Raw genomic sequence first — 20,026 nt, 5'->3', positions numbered from 1 at the left:
CTTCTGAGCTACCAGAGAAGCTCTTATATATGATATATATGTATATATACATATATATGATGAAAGATCTCAGTTTAATGCCCTTTTACCTCCTTTGAAATTTAAAAATGTAACAAATTTATGTCAATAAACATGTATATATATGTATATCATCCTTTTAAATAATAAAATAATGTTTGCTCAGATTTCATTTAAAATACAAATAAGAATTTTTAAAGTATTCTTATCTTATAGAAAGGAAGACATTTGCTGTGATTTCTCAGAATGGTATCCTTTTGTGGAGTACTAGGTATCTTTATATATCTAGTGATTGTTTTGTCTATTCATATTTACAAGGAGAGATTTATGTTTGCTACTTTTGAATTTGAGAAAGGTTCTGTCAGAACTGGTGTAAGCCTTGTTGAGAGATCTTGGTCATAGTGTTTTTGGTAGATGAGTGGGCCTCCTGACTTGAGTGCTAGGGAGGAGCTGCTGGTGAGACCACGGCATGGCAGGGAAAGACCCTCTTTTTATTCTCTCTGTGGGAGCAGTGGTGGAACCAGAGCTCCAGGTGTCTACGTAAAGTGAAGAGAGGGTTCCTGGGCCAGTGGGGTTTATTAGTGAGCCACATTATTGGCATTTCCCCTCTCATATTTGTTAATAATAATCCATATTTTGAGCAAATCCCCTTTGTAGCATCTTTTTGCCACAATACTTTTGCTTTGATGAGCATGCTACTTCACCAGGTGAAATCTGAGAATGGACATAAAAGATGGCTACTTTGTGTGCAGGGAGTTGATAGAATTCTAATAATCCTAGAATTTGTATCTACTCAACTATCCAAATCTTTTTTTTTTTTTTTTTTCAAAAACACTAGTTCCTTTCTGGCTACTGCTGCTCTGAGCTTTCAGGTTCTCTGGATTTGTAGGAGAATGCCATTCATCCACTTGCTCCTTCAGAGGGCTCCTCCTTTGGTGTGTTTAATTATACGCTAGGAGATACCTCTCTTGGCCTATTCCTACTTATGCCATATGTAACAGAAATCTCTCAAGGTGTCTGGATACTGATGGCATTCTTCTCTTTTTAGTAGAAACAGATTTTTTTTTAAAAAACCGTACCCTAATTGTATATTTCTAGAAACTCCTATGCCATCTTTTCTATTGGTCAAAGAGATAAATAGGTTTACTTTAGTGAAATGGTTTCATGAAATCTGCATGTATTGCATATCCTGCTTTTCCTTTATCTACTATATGTTTCTGTTTCTGTAATAGATGATTCAACACGTGTTCCTCTTGGAGAAAACAAGGACTACATCAATGCCAGTTATATTAAAATAGTCAATTCTGGAGAAGAGTATTACTATATTGCTACCCAAGGACCACTGCCAACTACCACGGATGACTTTTGGCAAATGATTTTGGAAAATAACTCTAATGTTATTGCCATGATAACCAAAGAGAAAGAATGTGGAGTTACCAAATGCCACCATTACTGGCCTATTTCTGTGAAGAAACCTTTGGAATTGAAAAGCTGTCATATCTTCCTGGAGAACTACCAGATACTTCAGTATTTCATCATTCGATTGTTTCAAGTTGTCAAGAAGTCTGTAAGTTAAAAAAATAAAATCAGCATTAGATATATATTTCCTTATACACACACACATGTCAGGATAGGAAGTTAGAAGTCAGGTGGGCTATAGCTGGGGACACTTGTTTAAAGTAATTTTTTTTTTTACTTCTCCCTGGTACCAGAAACTAAGACAACACCATTTCTTCTTCTGCCTAACCAAACTCTGATTGGAGAGATGAAATAATTGAAAAGGGGAGTTGGGGCGGTTGAGAAAGAGTATTGGACGTTACCTAATCCTGGGGTGTACCTTAGCTACCTCTACTGAGAGGGACAGATACGATGAAGTCCTTAACATATGCTGATAATCACTGGGCTAGGCATGGTGCTCCTTACTGAGTAGCAAATTGTTCGGTGCACTCACTGGTACTTGCAGTTACTGTGCTCAATAGATGTAATATTGAGATCTGTATGGGATGCAGAAAGGAGGTTCTCTTTGGGTTTGGGCAGATGATTTGCTAGAGGAGGTGACATCTGTATTGAGAATTTACCCAAGTGAGGAAAATGAAAACAGTAAGTAGATGATGAAGGTATAAAATAGCATGGGACATATGTACAGAGAGATGTAAGTAGTTCAGAGTTTCTGGAATGTATAAGTTCAAATACCAGGGAGGAATGAGAGATGAGATGAGGCTGTAGAAAGTAAGTAGAGAAAGCCAGAACATGAAATGTTTTGGATTTCAGCTAAGGAGCACAAACTTTATTATGAAGACAACTAGGAGACATTGAAGAATTTTAGTAAGAAGGGTATGTGATCAACTTAGGGCAACTAGCAATTAGATAGAAAGCAAGGACTTTGATGCTTTTCTGATAAAATTGACAGACTTTATATGACTTACAATTTGTGACTTATAAGGAGTGTTCAAAAATTATGCTGTCCAATGTGATAGCCACATTTGACTGTTTTAGATTTAAATCATTTAAACTTATATAAAATACCAAACTTAGTTCCTCACTTGCAATAGCCACACTTCTAGTGTTTAATCACATATTACTAGTGACTACCATATGGGCAGCCTATCCTTGTAGAAAGTAATATTGGGAAGTATTGGTCTAGAATAATCCATAGAACAATTCATTTCTTGCTCTAACAGACTCGGAAAATAACAAAGGAATGAATTATAGGAGAAAGTGATGTTACATTGCTCTAAGCGGATTTGATTAGCAAGTAGGTGATACATGTCTTCTATAGGAATGAAGGGGGTGGGAGTTAAATTGGAAACTTGAAGAGTGATGAGATTTGGAATCATCACCAAAGAAGTTGATTGGAGCACAGGCAATGATCAGGAAAAGGTTGCTGAAGGTGCTGAGGTTGGAACCCATAATTTGCAATAACAATAAAATATGCAACTATGTGATTTTTTTTTTTTTTTCCTAACCATGGGATTCCTGAGCAGAGATTATGGAACTGATACAGGGAGGGATGTTGCTCAGGATATGTGGCAAGATTCAAAGGATGAATGGAGTTGACAATTTGATGAGAAAATGATTTAGATAATCAGTCATAAGTCTAAACTTAGGGAGATGAATGGAATCAGCAGCTAGGAGGAAACAGAGGACATCAATGGCAGAAGAATTCCGTCTGGTTACATTGTTGGAGGTGAAGGACAGATAAAGTGGAAGCATAAGAGTTTCTGCTCAGGAGTTGATGGTGGAATCTAAGAACCGGAAGATTTTTTATACTGGCCATTATAGGTGATGGTGAGTCCAAGGAGTAAACACATTGTGAGGACTAGAAAACATGAACGGTCTCCTCTGTAAGAGAGAAATAAAAATGTGAGGCTAGAGTGTCTGTTTGGCTGTTGAGATCCCAAATTTGCCCTGTCAGAATCTGTGGTAAGGTGATAGTGATGAGAAGACGAAGTTAAGAGGTATGAAACCTAAAAAGAAGTGGAGTTTTTGTACAAGGAGGAGAAATAATGAATTGGAAATTGTGTTGGGCAGCAAGGAGTATGCAGCTAATCTCTAGACTCTGTAGTACCTGGAACACAGGAGAATAGGTGGCCTGGATTAGAGAGAACCGCAGAGTGCAGTACCCATGGAGGCAAAGCAAGGAAGTAGAAGAAGCATTTAGGGAAGTGATGATGCCTTTCAAGAGTTTACTGTAGCATCGGGCCTGAGGAGATTCAACCAGTCCATCCTAAAGGAAATCAGTCATGAATATTTATTGGAAGGACTGATGCTGAAGCTGAAACTCCAATACTTTGGCCACCTGATGTGAAGAACTGACTCATTGGAAAAGACCCTGATGCTGGGGAAGATTGAAGGCAGGAGGAGAAGGGGATGACAGAGGATGAGATGGTTGGATGGCATCACTGACTCGATGGACATGAGTTTGAGCAAGCTCACGGAGTTGGTGATGGACAGGGAAGCCTGGCATGCTGCAGTTCATGGGGTGGCAAAGAGTCGGACACGACTGAGCAACTGAACTGAACTGGGGGTCTGAGTGAGAAGGGAGATGTTGAAGAGATAAAGTCAGGAGAGAGACAGAAAGATAGAATTGAGGAGCATGAGGATCAAGGTACACAGTGGTGTGACCAGGGAGGCCAAGAATAATAATAATGTTGGACATTGATGTCGGGCTTGCTAGCTGTGTGCTAGCCCTGTGTTTGCTCTGTACACCCAAGGATTTGCCTGATGCCTCACTCTCCTAACACTTGATTCCCTGATATGAACCAAGTACTGTGTCAAATGCTGGAGCTAGAAAGCAGACACAGTCTCAGCACTTAGAGTACTCACAGTCTAGTGGGGAACGAAGACACCAGTTCTAAATGACATGTGATAACGTGCTATGGCAGGAGAAGGACAACATGCTTGGAGAATACAGGTCAGGTGGAAGGCCCAGAGGAATGATCTGTCTGAAAATGTTCAAATGTTCAGGTCCACCTGTGGAGTTGGCAAGGAGATCTAGGACGGTGGCCTTTGGACTGATGTTCCCAGACCTCAAAACCATGGGGCTGATGTTTGAAGAATCTGCCTCATGGTACTGGGTCAGGAAAGCAGTGATGCCCACCTTTGTGCAGATTCTCAGTGGTCAACAGTGTAGGAAAGATTTAATTCCTGAAATATGTGATGGAGTGAGATCTATCCTCAATTTGGTTCCTTCACACGATTTTTAAGCATCGTTTGCCTCATCCAATTTCATGTACCAATGATTCAAACTTGAGTCTTTCTATTTTCTAACATCATAGAAAATGGTATTTTTATTTGGAACTTAGGGAAAAAAGTGGTGCCTTAAGGAGAAGTAGAGGAGTGAGAAATTCTTCCTGATTTTTTCACAAGAGTGCCCAGTGAAGTAAAATGAGGGTTCCATATTGGGGAACGAGTGAACCCTCTGGAATAATGATGGGTTTTAAACTCAAAGCATTTTCTCTGTCAACCCCAGGGAGAGTTCCATAACTCCACTTTCAGGGGGCTCAGCGAAAGAATAAGGACAAAAGTCTACTCACATGATCATTAACCACCCTGTCCTGGTTGCCAGAGGAGACTGCCTCCCATCAAAACCTGACTAAGAAACTTGACAGCACCTACCTGTTTTAATTAAATTTAGTATCATATTTGGGCTTCTCTGGTGCCTCAGACTATACAGAATCTGCCTGCAATGCGGGAGACCTTGGTTATATCCCTGGATTGGGAAGATCCCCTGGATGAGGGCATGGCAATCCACTCTAGTATTCCTGTCTGGAGAATCCCCATGAACCAAGGAACCTGGCAGGCTACAGTCCGTGGAGTCACAAAGAGTTGGACACGACTGAGTGACTAAGCACAGCACATCATAATATTTAAGCCAAGATATATCTTGGCTTTTCTATATTATTCCTAACATGTTAGCTCATTTTTCACTGTTTTGGATTCCTGGTTTGTTTGGTTTCTTCTGCATTCTCTTGGTGCAGAAGAAAGTTGGTAGCATTAGATTTAGAAAGACTACATTATTGTCCCAGCTCTAAACATATGAGCCTCCTGACCTAGCATACATCTACATCACTCAAATTCTTAGTTTTTCTTCCATAAAATGAGGATAATACAGTGTCTGCCACCCCAGGGCTGATGTGAGGATTAAATGAGAATAATGCATGTGAAGTCTTTAGTACTGTTCCTACAGAGTAAGTCCTAAATTCATGTTACCTGTTAGTAGTCTTATTTTTATTATTGTATTACCATATAGCCTTTATTATTACTATTTATGGCATATTATAAATTGAAAGAAGGTCTCTAATATGAGAAGTTGGTAAATCTCTCTTTTCTCTCTCCCCTTCCCTGTCTCTCTCCCTCCCCACCCCCGCCCCCACAGACAGGAGCTAGTCACTTTGTAAAACACTTGCAGTTCACCAACTGGCCAGACCATGGCACTCCTGCTTCAGCAGAAGGCTTTATAAAGTATGTGCGATACGTGAGGAAGAGCCACCTGACAGGACCCGTCGTTGTTCACTGCAGTGCAGGCGTGGGCCGGACAGGGGTGTTCCTGTGTGTGGATGTTGTATTCTGTGCCATTGAAAAGAACTTTTCAGTAAGTGTATGAGTGCAGCAGATTAACTGATGCTGTTAGTAAACACTGTGCTTTTAACAGCCTTCTCATAGCTGGAGACTAATATTTGGCCTTTAAGAGCAACCGAGTCAATAGAAAGCATGTCAGCTTTGGATACCTGCTTCTCACTTAACTGCTGCGGGTTCTTGGAGGTGGTTCTGAGGATTAAACTAAATACATAATGCAAATGAATGGCTTCAGACAATATCTGGAGTGCAATAAGTGCACAGTAAATATGAATTCATTTTTCTTTTCTTCCTTCCACCCACATAAACAGTTTTTAGTCTTGTTAAAGAATGTCAATGATGTGTGCCTATTTATTTATTTTTTGATTGCACTGCACAACATGTGGTGTCCCTGACCAGGGGTCAAACCTATGCTCTTTGCAGTGAAAACATGGATTCTTAACCAGTGGATCACTGGGGACGGGCCAAAGTGTGTCTGTTTTTAATGAATAGAAATACATGCATGTGAGCACATTGGGGAAAAAAGTAGACCTCAGAGTTAATGAGAGGTCCCTGGGTCTGACTGCTAGTTTGCCACACACTTTATTTTTTTTTTTTTTGCCTTTATTTTTTTTTTTTCCATTTATTTTTATTAGTTGGAGGCTAATTACTTTACATCATTACAGTAGTTTTTGTCATACATTGAAATGAATTAGCCATGGATTTACATGTATTCCCCATCCCGGTCCCCCCTCCCACCTCCCTCTCCACCTGATCCCTCTGGGTCTTCCCAGTGCACCAGGCCCGAGCACTTGTCTCATGCACCCAACCTGGGCTGGTGATCTGTTTCACCCTAGATAATATACATGTTTCAATGCTGTTCTCTTGAAACATCCCACCCTCGCCTTCTCCCAGAGTCCACAAGTCTGTTCTATACATCTGAGTCTCTTTTTCTGTTTTGCATATAGGGTTATCGTTACCATCTTTCTAAAGTCCATATATATGTGTTAGTATACTGTAATGGTCTTTATCTTTCTGGCTTACTTCACTCTGTATAATGGGCTCCAGTTTCATCCATCTCATTAGAACTGATTCAAATGAATTCTTTTTAATGGCTGAGTAATATTCCATGGTGTATATGTACCACAGCTTCCTCATCCATTCGTCTACTGATGGGCATCTGGGTTGCTTCCATGTCCTGGCTATTATAAACAGTGCTGCGATGAACATTGGGGTGCACGTGTCTCTTTCAGATCTGGTTTCCTTGGTATGTATGCCCAGAAGTGGGATTTCTGGGTCATATGGCAGTTCTATTTCCAGCTTTTTAAGAAATCTCCACACTGTTTTCCATAGTGGCTGTACTAATTTGCATTCCCACCAACAGTGTAAGAGGGTTCCCTTTTCTCCACACCCTCTCCAGCATTTATTGCTTGTAGACTTTTGGATAGCAGCCATCCTGACTGGCATATAATGGTACCTCATTGTGGTTTTGATTTGCATTTCTCTGATAATGAGTGATGTTGAGCATCTTTTCATGTGTTTGTTAGCCATCTGTATGTCTTCCTTGGAGAAATGTCTGTTTAGTTCTTTGGCCCATTTTTTGATTGGGTCATTTATTTTTCTGGAGTTGAGCTGGAGGAGTTGCTTGTATATTTTTGAGATTAATCCTTTGTCTGTTGCTTCGTTTGCTATTATTTTCTCCCAATCTGAGGGCTGTCTTTTCACCTTGCTTATAGTTTCCTTTGTTGTGCAAAAGCTTTTAAGTTTCATTAGGTCCCATTTGTTTATTTTTGCTTTTATTTCTAAAATTCTGGGATGTGGGTCATAGAGGATCCTGCTGTGATTTATGTCGGAGAGTGTTTTGCCTATGTTCTCCTGTAGGAGTTTGATAGTTTCTGGTCTTACATTTAGATCTTTAATCCATTTTGAGTTTATTTTTGTGTTTGGTGTTAGAAAGTGTTCTAGTTTCATTCTTTTACAGGTGGTTGACCAGTTTTCCCAGCACCACTTGTTAAAGAGGTTTTCTTTTTTCCATTGTATATCCTTGCTTCCTTTGTCAAAGATAAGGTGACCATAGGTTTGTGGATTTATCTCTGGGCTTTCTATCCTGTTCCATTGATCTATATTTCTTTCTTTGTGCCAGTACCATACTGTCTTGATGACTGTGGCTTTGTAGTAGAGTCTGAAGTCAGGCAGATTGATTCCTCCAGTCCCATTCTTCTTTCTCAGGATTACTTTGGCTATTCGAGGTTTTTTGTATTTCCATACAAATTGTGAAATTATTTGTTCTAGTTCTGTGAAAAATACCGTTGGTAGTTTGATAGGGATTGCATTGAATCTATAGATTGCTTTGGGTAGTATAGCCATTTTGACAATATTGATTCTTCCAATCCATGAACACGGTATATTTCTCCATCTGTTTGTGTCCTCTTTGATTTCTTTCATCAGTGTTTTATAGTTTTCTATGTATAGGTCTTTTGTTTCTTTAGGTAGATATACTCCTAAGTATTTTATTCTTTTTGTTGCAATGGTGAATGGTATTGTTTCCTTAATTTCTCTTTCTGTTTTCTCATTGTTAGTGTATAGGAATGCAAGAGATTTCTGTGTGTTAATTTTATATCCTGCAACTTTACTGTATTCATTGATTAGCTCTAGTAATTTTCTGGTAGAGTCTTTAGGGTTTTCTATGTAGAGGATCATGTCATCTGCAAACAGAGAGAGTTTCACTTCTTCTTTTCCTATCTGGATTCCTTTTGCTTCTTTTTCTGCCCTGATTGCTGTGACCAACACTTCCAAAACTATGTTGAATAGTAGTGGTGAGAGTGGGCACCCTTGTCTTGTTCCTGATTTCAGGGGAAATGCTTTCAATTTTTCACCATTGAGGGTGATGCTTGCTGTGGGTTTGTCATATATAGCTTTTATTATGTTGAGGTATGTTCCTTCTATTCCTGCTTTCTGGAGAGTATTAATCATAAATGGATGTTGAATTTTGTCAAAGGCTTTTTCTGCATCTATTGAGATAATCATATGGTTTTTATCTTTCAATTTGTTAATGTGGTGTATTACATTGATTGACTTGCGGATATTAAAGAATCCTTGCATTCCTGGGATAAAGCCCACTTGGTCATGATGTATGATTTTTTTAATATGTTGTTGGATTCTGTTTGCTAGAATTTTGTTAAGGATTTTTGCATCTATGTTCATCAGTGATATTGGCCTGTAGTTTTCTTTTTTTGTGGCATCTTTGTCTGGTTTTGGAATTAGGGTGATGGTGCCACACACTTTAGATTTTGGTGACTTTGTACAAATTGTTCATTTTCTCTGAAATCTAATTTTCTTATACATAAAATAAGGATAATAATATTGCTGGGTTTGAGTCAAGCATTAACAATTCTTTACTTTCTTCCTAAATTTGGAACCAGCTAAGAGATAGACATAAGAATTAGACATGTAGTGATTTTACTGTTACCTTTATGATTGATTAATTAGGGAACATGACTTTAGATTTGTGCCCTAGAAGGCCTGCTTTTACTCAACTGCTTTCCTGTGCTGCAGAAGTGAGGAGGGGAAGACATTTGTTTACTTAGCAGGCACTTGGGTTGGGGAGAGTGGTGCCTCTCACCATGTCTCCAAGGAATAGAAAAGTCCACAGCTCAGTCATAAGGCAACAAGGGCTGGGAGGCATTTGCCCTGATAGGCAAATTCTGCGGTTATCCTATTATCACCATAAATGTTAAATCACTGCTCTATCAGGCTATATACAGTTATACCCCTACAGTGACCAGGTCTCCCCTATGACAACAGATTGGTTGCGTAAGTTCTACATGTTTCCATCCTAAGATCTCATTATGTCAGGGATAGAAAAATGGCCTCTACCAGGGACTTTTTAAAGGATAGAGGAAGTCTCTTCTTCTCAGAAGCTTGAGCCAATATCTCCTAGCATTTCCCTGTTCCTGATTCAGTTATAGCCCTTTCCCTAAACTAACCACTGTGGGAGATGCTGGTCCATTAAGGTCAGTCAGGACTACTCTAGGTTATGAGGTTGAGAATAAAAAAGTAACGGTTTCCCAAGGCAAACTGAGAGTTTTATTACAATGAATATAAACTGGGTTGTCAAAAAAAAAAGACAAAAATACTAGAAAATGCTGAAAATTTCAGTACTATGATCTGATGTTACCTGTTCCTGTAATTAATGTTGTTTTATCCTTTTAACAGAAAATAGATTAGCATAATTTTTATTTTATATATTCTTCATCATAATTAATTTGTTTATATTTTTTCTTATTTTATATAACTTATAGAAATTGTAAAAACTATAAATATTGTATTTTAAGCTTCTAAGGAGCACTTTTTCCCCCTGTTGTTATACCTTTTTTAAACTCAAAATGTGCTTTATAATAAGTCATCTGTCAGCTTAAATGACAGTGTTTTTCTTAGCAGTATGTGAAATAGTGATGTATTTTACAATTAAGGATGCTTAGATTTGATGGAAAGTGGTTCAGAAATAGGAAATGCATCCACTGTTGGCTTATTGGCTTCCCATAGAGGCTTGATATGTCCTGTATCCTTACTGATGCCCATCTCTACTCTTTTCAGAAATTTTGTCCACCAGAGGTACTCAAAGTATGGTCTTGGACCAGCACCAATCTGTGAATGTTTGTTATTTGCAGAAAGATAAGTTTTCTGAAATTGAGAGTAAGCATTTAGAAACTTTCAAAGCAGTTTGATGTATTTCAGAGACATCCAAGAGCATGACAGTGGGTTGGTCTTGGTAAACAGGATGCAGACCAGTTTGTGTGCTGTGTAACTCACACAGGGAGTCTTACATGCTGCAAGCTGCTTATCAGCCATGTGTGACTGACATTTTAAGATTAGTTTGTCAATTATAACTCTAAAGGATATGAAGATCTGAGAAAATGTAATGATTTATTTCTTTTTACTGTTATTTTATAGTCAGTTTTATTTTTAAGTAAGTTGCTTAAAAATCCTTAAAACACTGGGAATAAGCTGGCTCTTCTCTTGACAAAAAAACTGAGATTGTTCTGTAGTTGAAACATTCTCAATAGAACTTTCCCCTCTAACCATCTTCAGCATACAGTAACAGTTGTTAAATATCAGTTACCATATTATTATGTAATGAAGTGAATAGTCCAAAATTTAACACATTAACCTTCACAAAATAAAAAATACTTACCGTATCACTAAACACACTGTCTTGTTCATCCGAAAGGGGTTCTTTGGTTTTTGTTTTGCCTTTTTTTGGTAGCAAGACTATTTTTAAAAATTTGTTTTTAACTGGAGGATGATTGCTTTGCAATGTTGTATTGGTTTCTGACATACAACAACGTGAATCAGTCGTAAGTATATATATGTACCCTCCTTCTTGAACCTCTCTCCCACCCACTGCCCCATCCTACCACTCTAGGTTGTCACAGAGTACCAAGTTGAGCTCCCTGTGTTAAACAGCAAATTCCCAGTTAGCTATCTGGTTTATATGTGGTAATATATATGTTTCAGTGCTACTGACTCAGTTTGTCCCAACCTCTCCTTCCTTCACTGTGTCTACAAGTCTGTTCTGTATGTCTGTGTCTCTATTCCTGCTTTGCAAATAGGTTCATCAGTACCATTCTTCTAGATTCCACTTATATGCGTTAACATATGATATTTGTTTTCCTCTTTCTGACTTACTTCACTCTGTGTAACAGTCTCTAGGTTCATCCACCTCACTAGAACTGACTCTTATTCGGGGTAAATTCTTTAATCTGTGTGACTATCTCAGACTGTTTTCTTGTCATTGCAGTTCTACTATCAGAATATAATCCTACACAAAACTTAAGCTCCAAATTACATTTGATGACAATGTAGTACTTTGCAATTTCATGCCGTTTAAAATTAGTTCAGTTCAGTTCAGTTCAGTCAGTCGTTCAGTCATGTCCGACTCCTTATAACCCCGTGGACTGCAGCATGCCAGTCTTCCCTGTCCATCATCAACTCCCTGAGCTTGCTCAAATTCACGTCCATTGAATCAGTGATGCCATTCAAGCATCTCATTCTCTGTCCCCTTCTTCTGCCTTCAGTCTTTCCCAGCATCAGGGTCTTTTCCAATGAGTCAGTTCTTTGCATCAGGTAGCCAAAGTATTGGAATTTCAGCTTCAGCATCAGTCCTTCCAATGAACGTTCAGAACTGATTTTCTTTAGGATTGACTTGTTTGATCTCCTTGTAGTCCAAGGGACTCTCAAGAGTCTTCTTCAACACGACAGTTCAAAAGCATCAGTTCTTTGATGCTCAGTTTTCTTTATGGTCCAACTTTCACATCCATACATGACTACTGGAAACACCATATTTGTGAGCAACTTTGTGCCATTCAAAATTAGTTAGTTGTGATTGCCAGTAATAAAACAGAAAAGGAAAAATTCTTCCTTCTTATCACTTCATGTTCAAATCACACATATACTGAGTCATTATATTAGCAGTAGCTCTTATTCAATAAGTTGCAATGGTAAATACTTTGCTATTTTTGTTTTGTGAGTTGGTACTGTTCTGTATCACTAGCCAGTCCCTGAATTTGTCACACTGTGATTTCATTAGAAAATGGGACTTTATCTTTTTCTGCCACACCTTCACTCCAAATTTTCAATAAAACAGTTTCAGTATGACTTCTATCACCATTGTCTGGTTGTTGTGTATGTGTTTTTAATCTTCGCAGTTCAAAGCACTGTTTTGTAAGTCTGCAAAGTATTTATGTTTCATGTGAAATATTGAACATGAAATTTTAAATTTAGTATTCTTTAAAATAATTCTTTTGTCTTGAAGCCTATTTCTTTTGTTCTGTGACAAGTAAATTTTAATGGTTTCTTTGCTATGTTAGCCAGTACATCTTTGCAATTAATACAAGTATGGTTTTAGCAATTCACAATCAATAATGCTCTAAAACTCAATATATGACAAATCATAATTCTAGGTAAAATTAAAATGAACTCTTTTGGTCTTCATTTCTTTGAAGTTACTTCCATTATTATTTGATTAACCACTAAAGCTATCTTCAGAAAAGCTGTGCTTTTCTTGAGAAGACAATCCAGTGACACTTCTTTTGCTATCAGTAAATTAAGGTTAAAAATGAATAATACAAATTTATTTCCATAATTTGCCTAATCTTAAATTATAAATTATAAAACAGACTTTCAAGAAACAATGGTTTCTAAATTCAATGAAGTTGAATTTTTATCATATTTTCTTTTAAGTATCGTTTTTTGGTGTCAAGTTTAAGAACTCCTCACCTTGCCTAGGTCCTAAAGAATTTTTGCTATGTAACTTCTTAAAGTTCTGTCGTTTTATGTTTTATATTTAAGTCTGTAGTCCATTTTGAGTTAATTTTTTTAATAAGGGGCAAGGTTTAAGTCAAGGTTCACTTTTTTCTTTTTGCCTAAAGATGTCCAGCTATTAAGTTTCCTTTGTTGAAAAGGCTATTCTTCCTCCACTGAATTGCTTTTGCACGTTTGTCAGAAATGATTTTGAATATTTGTTTGGGGCCTATTTCTAGTTCCATATTCCATTTCACTGATCTATGTATCTATCCTTTTGCCATTTCCACACTTTGGATTCCTGTAGCTATATAGGAAATCTTAACACAGGGAGAGTGATTCTTTCTCTTTCAAAATTGTTTTAGCTATTATAAGTCTGTGCCTTTCAACATACATTTTAAAATTAGCTTTTCTATGTTTATTAAAAAAAGCTTGAAGAATTTTGATAGGATGAATTTTACTATGTTGGATCTTCCAATATGAATGTGGCATGTCAACTTATTTAGGTCTTATTTGATTTCTTTCATCAGCATTCTGCTATTTTCATCATACAGCTTCTGTACGTGTTTTGTTAGATGTATATTATTTCATTTTCTTTCAAACTGTAAATGGTATTGTGTTTTTACTATCATGTTCATTGTATGTACATGTATGTACAAATGCAGTTGATTTCTTCATGTTGATCTTGTATACTGTGATCTTGTTGAACTCACTTGTTGGTTCTAAGAGGTTTTTTGCCCTGTTTTGTTCTGTTTTTAGATTCCTTGAGATTTTCTACATAGATGATCATTCCAGCTACAAGTAGAGACACACATCTCTTCCTTCCCAATGCGTTTGTTTCTTATTTCTTTATCTGGTCTTATTGCACTACCTGGAACTTCAAGTGTTGTATTGAAAACAGGTAGTCAGAGCAGACATTCTTGCCATCACTAATATTAGGGAGAAAGCAAATTCAGATCATTTGTTCTGTGAAAGACCCTATGAAGTAGATGAAAAGACAAGCTACAGACTTGGAGAAACTGTTTGCAACCACATTTCCAACAAAGGTCTCACACCTAGAATTTGTAAAGACTTCAAAATTATAAGTAAGCAAGCAATTCAGCTAGAAAATAGGTAAAAGACATGAAATTTCAATGATGAGGATGTATCAATGACAATCACATGATAAGAGGCACAACTTCATTAGTCTTTAGGTAAATGAAATCAAAGAGATTTCAAACCAGTCAATGTTAAAGGAAATCAACCCCTAATACTCTTTGGAAGGACTGATGTTGAAGCTCAATGCTTTGGCCACCTGATGCAAACAGCTGATTCATTAGAAAAGACCCTGTTGCTGGGAGAGATTGTAGGCAGAAAGAGAAGAGGGCGACAGAGGATGAGATGGTTGGATGGCATCACTGACTCAATGGACATGAGTTTGAGCAAACTCCAGGAAATGCTGAGGGACAGGGAAGCCTGGCATGCTGCAGTCCATGGGATTGAGAATAGTTGGACACAACTTGGCGACTGAACAACAACAACAAAATGAAATTAAAACCATGATGAAATATCACTAGATATTGATTAGAAAGGCTAATATAAAAAATAATGACAACACCAAATGCTGATGAAGATTTGAAAAAAACCGGATTAGTTACACATTGCTTATGCTTCCCAGGTGGCTCAGTGGTAAAGAATCTGCCTACCAACGCAGGAGGCATGGGTTTGATCCTTGGGGCAGGAAGAGGAGCAATGGCAACCCACTCTAGCATTCCTGCCTGGAGAATCCCACGGACAGAGGAGCCTGGTGGGCTACAGTCCATAGGGTCTCAAAGAGTCAGACACAAGTGAGCCGCAGCAGCATACATTGCTTACAGGGATGAGTGTAAAATGGAATATCCAGTCTGGAAAATAGTTTTTAAATTTCTTTAAAGAAAACAAAACAAAAGCAGAACTAAACTAAACTTACCATATAATCCTAGCAATAACACTCTTGGGTGTTTATTCCATGGAAATGAAAGCTTCTGTTCACATAAAAACCTGTATGTATGTGTTCATAGCAGATCTATTTATCATTGCTCCAAACTGGAAAAAAAATCTAAATGTCCTTCAACACATCCATACTAAAATCTAAATGTCCTTCAACACATCCATACTATGGAATACTATTTAGTAATAAAAAGGAATGAACTATTGATATACTCAATTTGCATGAATCTCAAACAATTAGCAATGGCAAAAAGTCTCAAAAAGTTGGATATTACATGATTCCATTATGTAATCCACTTGAAACAACAAAACTGTAGAGATTCAGAACAGATTACTGGTCGCCAAGGGTTGAGGATTGCAGTGGGTGGGTAGTTCTAATAGATAACAGGAGGAAGGTGGTATAGTTATGCATCTTGGTTGTGGTTGCAGTTACATGAATCTTCACATGTGATAACTTTGTATACAATAACACATGTATGCCTATGCTGACAAATGATTGCATGTAAAACTGGTAAAATCTGAAAAGGCTGTAAATTATACCAATGTCAGTTTCCTGGTTTTGATATTATACTCTAGTTGTATAAGGTGGTATAATACTAGGTGAAAAGATACACAGACTATCCCTGTACATTTTTTGCAACTTACTATGTATCTATAGGTATTTCAATATAAAAATAGTTAAAGGATTAATTAAAATTTTAAGTTATAGTAATGAAAAGTTATAAAAATAAAGGAATACTTAAATTTTCTCTGACTTTTATGTACTTTTAGATGATAGTTGACAGTGGACAAACCTTAAATTTCACGTGGTCTTACTGCGCATGACTGGTCCTCAGCTTGCACCACATGTGACTTTTCAAGCAAGTTGAACAACACCTGATCTGGTCTATATCCTGTTCCATTGATGAGGCTGCTTGGTGCTACACCACTGTCAGATTGCTGTTAAGATTTTCTAAACACTTATTGCCAGTTTCTGGAGTTATCTCACTTTGGTCTAGCAACACTCTTTTGCAGACCTGCACCAGCTTAGCGACCACACTGGGTAGTGCTGTCTCTGAGCACAGGTGCAGAATCTGGTGTTGGGCCAACTGTTGCTCAGGGTCTCCATTTGAGTTGAGAGGGCTCTTTATATGAGAAACAGCTGTGTTACTGTTGTGGCCAGGAAAGGTTTTCTATGCTTCAGACTCTTGCAGAATCACAATGCTGCTTTAAGTTCTCCCTTTGGAGAACAGAAAGTATACACAGGGGCAAATTTGTTGTTATTTCTTTTGGAGAACATTTCTTATTATAAATGATTGCTTCCTGCTTTTTCCTGGAAACCCATTTGAACAAGTCTTCCTTATCCACTAGACTAGGTTAAACATAGTACATGTTCCTATGACTGAAAATGAGAACTTGCTAGTTAAATCTTGAGATATCTTTTACTGGAAGGAAGTGTGGCGTACTCCTTAGGCATCTGTGGGTTCTGTGTTTTCCCCCTCCGGATAATACAAAATTACTGTCATCTTGTTACAGTTCAACATCATGAATATAGTGGGCCAAATGAGAGAACAACGTTGTGGAATGATCCAAACAAAGGTAAGTCACACCACATAAACTCTCACAAGAGCAGTAGTGATATAAGGATGAATATTACATTGTAACATACATTGTATAGCACATTACAATTTGTAAAGCTCTTTTACCTACACAATTTCATTGAATTCTCACTGTCTGAGGTAAACATAAGTATTGATGAAGTACCTCAAGTTCAGAGCAATGAAGTTTGTTTTGTCAGAGAGCAAGTGTAGGAACCAAATCTGAAACTGAAGTCTCATAATGCCCAAACACATGCTTAGTCCATAATGCCATGTTATTTAAGTAATGTATCTAAAGTTATTTTCCATAAATTAATGAATGGCAATTTTAGGACATTTATTTGCAACTAAAGTATCAGTCATTGGCATGTTATAAAAAAGATAGCATAAATATAAGAGATATTAGTTATACTAATCATTGAAGGGTCAAGAGAATATGGATAATGAAAACGAACAGGTACCCCTAAACCTTTTTAATGGTTTTTTAAGGCAATGTTCAATGATATGAAGTATTTCCTTTGAACTAGGGTTGCCTAAGAGATCTGAGGCTACATCTTTAAAAAGTTTAAATTTGATTCATCCAATGAAGATATAAAGAGACTGATATTGAGTCAGATTCCCCCCTCTTCAGTTAACTAATTCTAGACCAAAGACTATATTATTACTGTTTATCTTCCTGATGCTTTAAAAAATGTATTTATATAAAGAAGCTCTTGGTTAAATGTTAACCTTTTTTATGCACTTCTTTTTAGGTTAAGGCACTCTTTTTAGGTGCTTTGTGGTTAAAAATACAAATGTCTTTTCTGAAAGTGGATATTGGTATTCAATTAACATTCTATTGTTTTTCATATATGTGTGTGTTTAGGAGCAGTATATGTTTTGTTATAAAATTGTACTTGAAGTTCTTCAGAAGCTTTGGACTGTAAAGTAAGAAAGACTTCTATTGCCTCACACTTGAAACTATCAGCAAGTGGCTTGGAGCCTCCTCTTAAAGAACATGTTCAAGCTGTGCTTGAAGGGCTTTGCTTATACAAATGTGCTTTCTTGGTATATCGTTTGACTTTCTGACAATTCCCTGAAGACAGTACCATTTGGTTTGGGGTAAATGGCATTTACCCACTGATCTTACTTAGGTAATATCAAGTACCTTCCCATATTTTCCCATGAAATGAAAGTTATATAAAACAACTTCCGTCTATTTGGTTGAAGAGATTACAGAATCCAGTAAAGGATTTAAACTGTATTATTTAAGATTTTATTTGGAAAGACAGCTGGAGGGAGCTGAGAATTTTCAGAATCATAAGATTGCAAGATTATATCATGATTTCTTACAAGCATTTTCAAGACAGATACATATCCGTGTTTTTTAGCTAGAGTCTGTACTTTTAGGTGGTATTTGAATAGCTTAGGTCACTGAAGAACCCAGTTAGAAAGGGTCAACTTTCTATGCAAATTGGATTCCCTTTCCCTGTAGTTCTCTACTCTTGTGGAGCCCCGGGGACCTCAAAGGACAAGCTGCCTTTCTAGAGCAGCTGGACAAGGTCTGGGAAGCATTTTCATGGGTGGGCAGATTTCCTCCTCTCCATCACTTGAGCACACTGGTGAACAGTCCAAAACTAAAATAGATGTTTATGTAGAAAGTCCAAGAGGAAATTTTTGCCCGTTCTTGAGTTCTTTCCTATCCCACCCTAACACTTAACATATTAGTCTGCTTTGTTAAAAGCAAACATTACATTTTACTTGCCTCTTGATCTCTGCCCTTTAGCTTTAGAGGGCAATAAACTTGATATAGGCTTTATTACGTACTTCTAGGTATCTGTTACGCCAGATATATTTTTCAAACTAAAATCTATGATTATTATTTTATTCTTCAGCATTCCATTAAATCATTTATTTCCATTACTGCCCCACCTCTGCCATAACATTTAGAAGTTGGCTTTGGGAACCAGATTTTGGAGAACCAAATTCATAGTTGTGAAAATGAAAACTTCCATATTCTGTTTTTGAAAAGATGTGGCCATTATTAAATTCATTTTATTATAGGACTTTGCCTCATACAATTAAAGTGATATTTTTGTCAAGGAATTTTAGTGACCAGTTATACTTGATTATAAACTATAAAGCAGGTGATACATGTCTTTGTATGATGTAATTCAGTTGAAATCAGAGTAGTCTTTGCGTTGTACTGAGAAAGTTTCTAATATTAATACATAAGTCTTGAATTTTTAAGAGCTTATTTTGTTCCCTTAGCTGAATGAACACTTGAAGAGATTGAATTAAAATTGATACTTCTCATTTTAAAAATAATTAAATGCTGGAAATGTAATTTATATTAAATGAATTGATGATTTTACCTATTTACATTGTTTTTGTAAATAATAATCTGTGCTAAACATTAATTTTGATGATTGGCTTTTAATATTTATATTACTAATTTTCTTTTCTCTCATAGTAAAATAATAAATATAATGTACAATAATATTTCTGGAAAAGATTCTATGCTATTATTTAAATTGAAAGATTTACTATGTATTGCCTGAAGTATTTTTATTATTTGGACCTTGAAATGTTCATATAAAGAAAATTTCCACAATTCTTGATGGTAAACATGTTTCTTCTTTAATGTGTGCCTCATATTTTTATAGCTGGACTAATTTTAATTTTTCAGAGAAATAAGTAAATATGAAAATGCTAATTGCATTTGTTTTTATTTCATTTTGGGGAAGTGAATCCTGAATTGAAAATTTTTGACTAATTGAAATACTAAGTTTTATACAAATAATAAATCAATTTTTGCCTAGGATATGAATATGAAACTCCCACTAACACCTATATGAGTTTATAAATGCTTATTTAGAGGAAATTTTAGAACATTTAAATATAAGCACATATGTACATGTTAGCTTTCAACTTTAAATACATAGTTTAAATCATATGTTCTTGGTGAATTTATATATTGGACACAGACTTTTCAGAAATAAATGTAGATTTTATGCTCATGTAAGTCTTACCAATTTATTTTTCTTTTGGACCTTTCACCCCCAATTTATCTAAAGGACTATTGAATTTTCAATTAAGTTTACAATTGTTACTCAAAGGTCACT

At 36.7% G+C, this 20,026-nt stretch overlaps 1 protein-coding gene across 3 annotated transcripts in view; it reads left to right on the top strand.

The window, feature by feature from the left end:
* Positions 1-19,617, top strand: part of PTPN20 (protein tyrosine phosphatase non-receptor type 20) — a 60,880-nt gene extending 41,263 nt beyond the window's left edge. For all 3 annotated transcript variants that reach the window (XM_070470992.1, XM_070470991.1, XM_070470990.1), the window contains 4 exons: positions 1,251-1,585; positions 5,897-6,112; positions 16,861-16,923; positions 17,788-19,617. In XM_070470992.1, coding sequence (XP_070327093.1) covers positions 1,251-1,585; positions 5,897-6,112; positions 16,861-16,923; positions 17,788-17,853 — 680 coding nt within the window. In that variant the 3' untranslated portion in view covers positions 17,854-19,617. The remainder of the gene's footprint in view (positions 1-1,250; positions 1,586-5,896; positions 6,113-16,860; positions 16,924-17,787) is intronic.
* The last annotated feature ends 409 nt before the right edge of the window (positions 19,618-20,026 follow it).

The sequence above is a fragment of the Odocoileus virginianus genome, chromosome 7, assembly GCF_023699985.2.
Source record: "Odocoileus virginianus isolate 20LAN1187 ecotype Illinois chromosome 7, Ovbor_1.2, whole genome shotgun sequence".
In the NCBI taxonomy this organism is placed as follows: Eukaryota; Metazoa; Chordata; class Mammalia; order Artiodactyla; family Cervidae; genus Odocoileus; species Odocoileus virginianus.
Note: the sequence above shows the minus strand (reverse complement) of the source record. Positions and strands in the feature narration are given on the sequence as shown.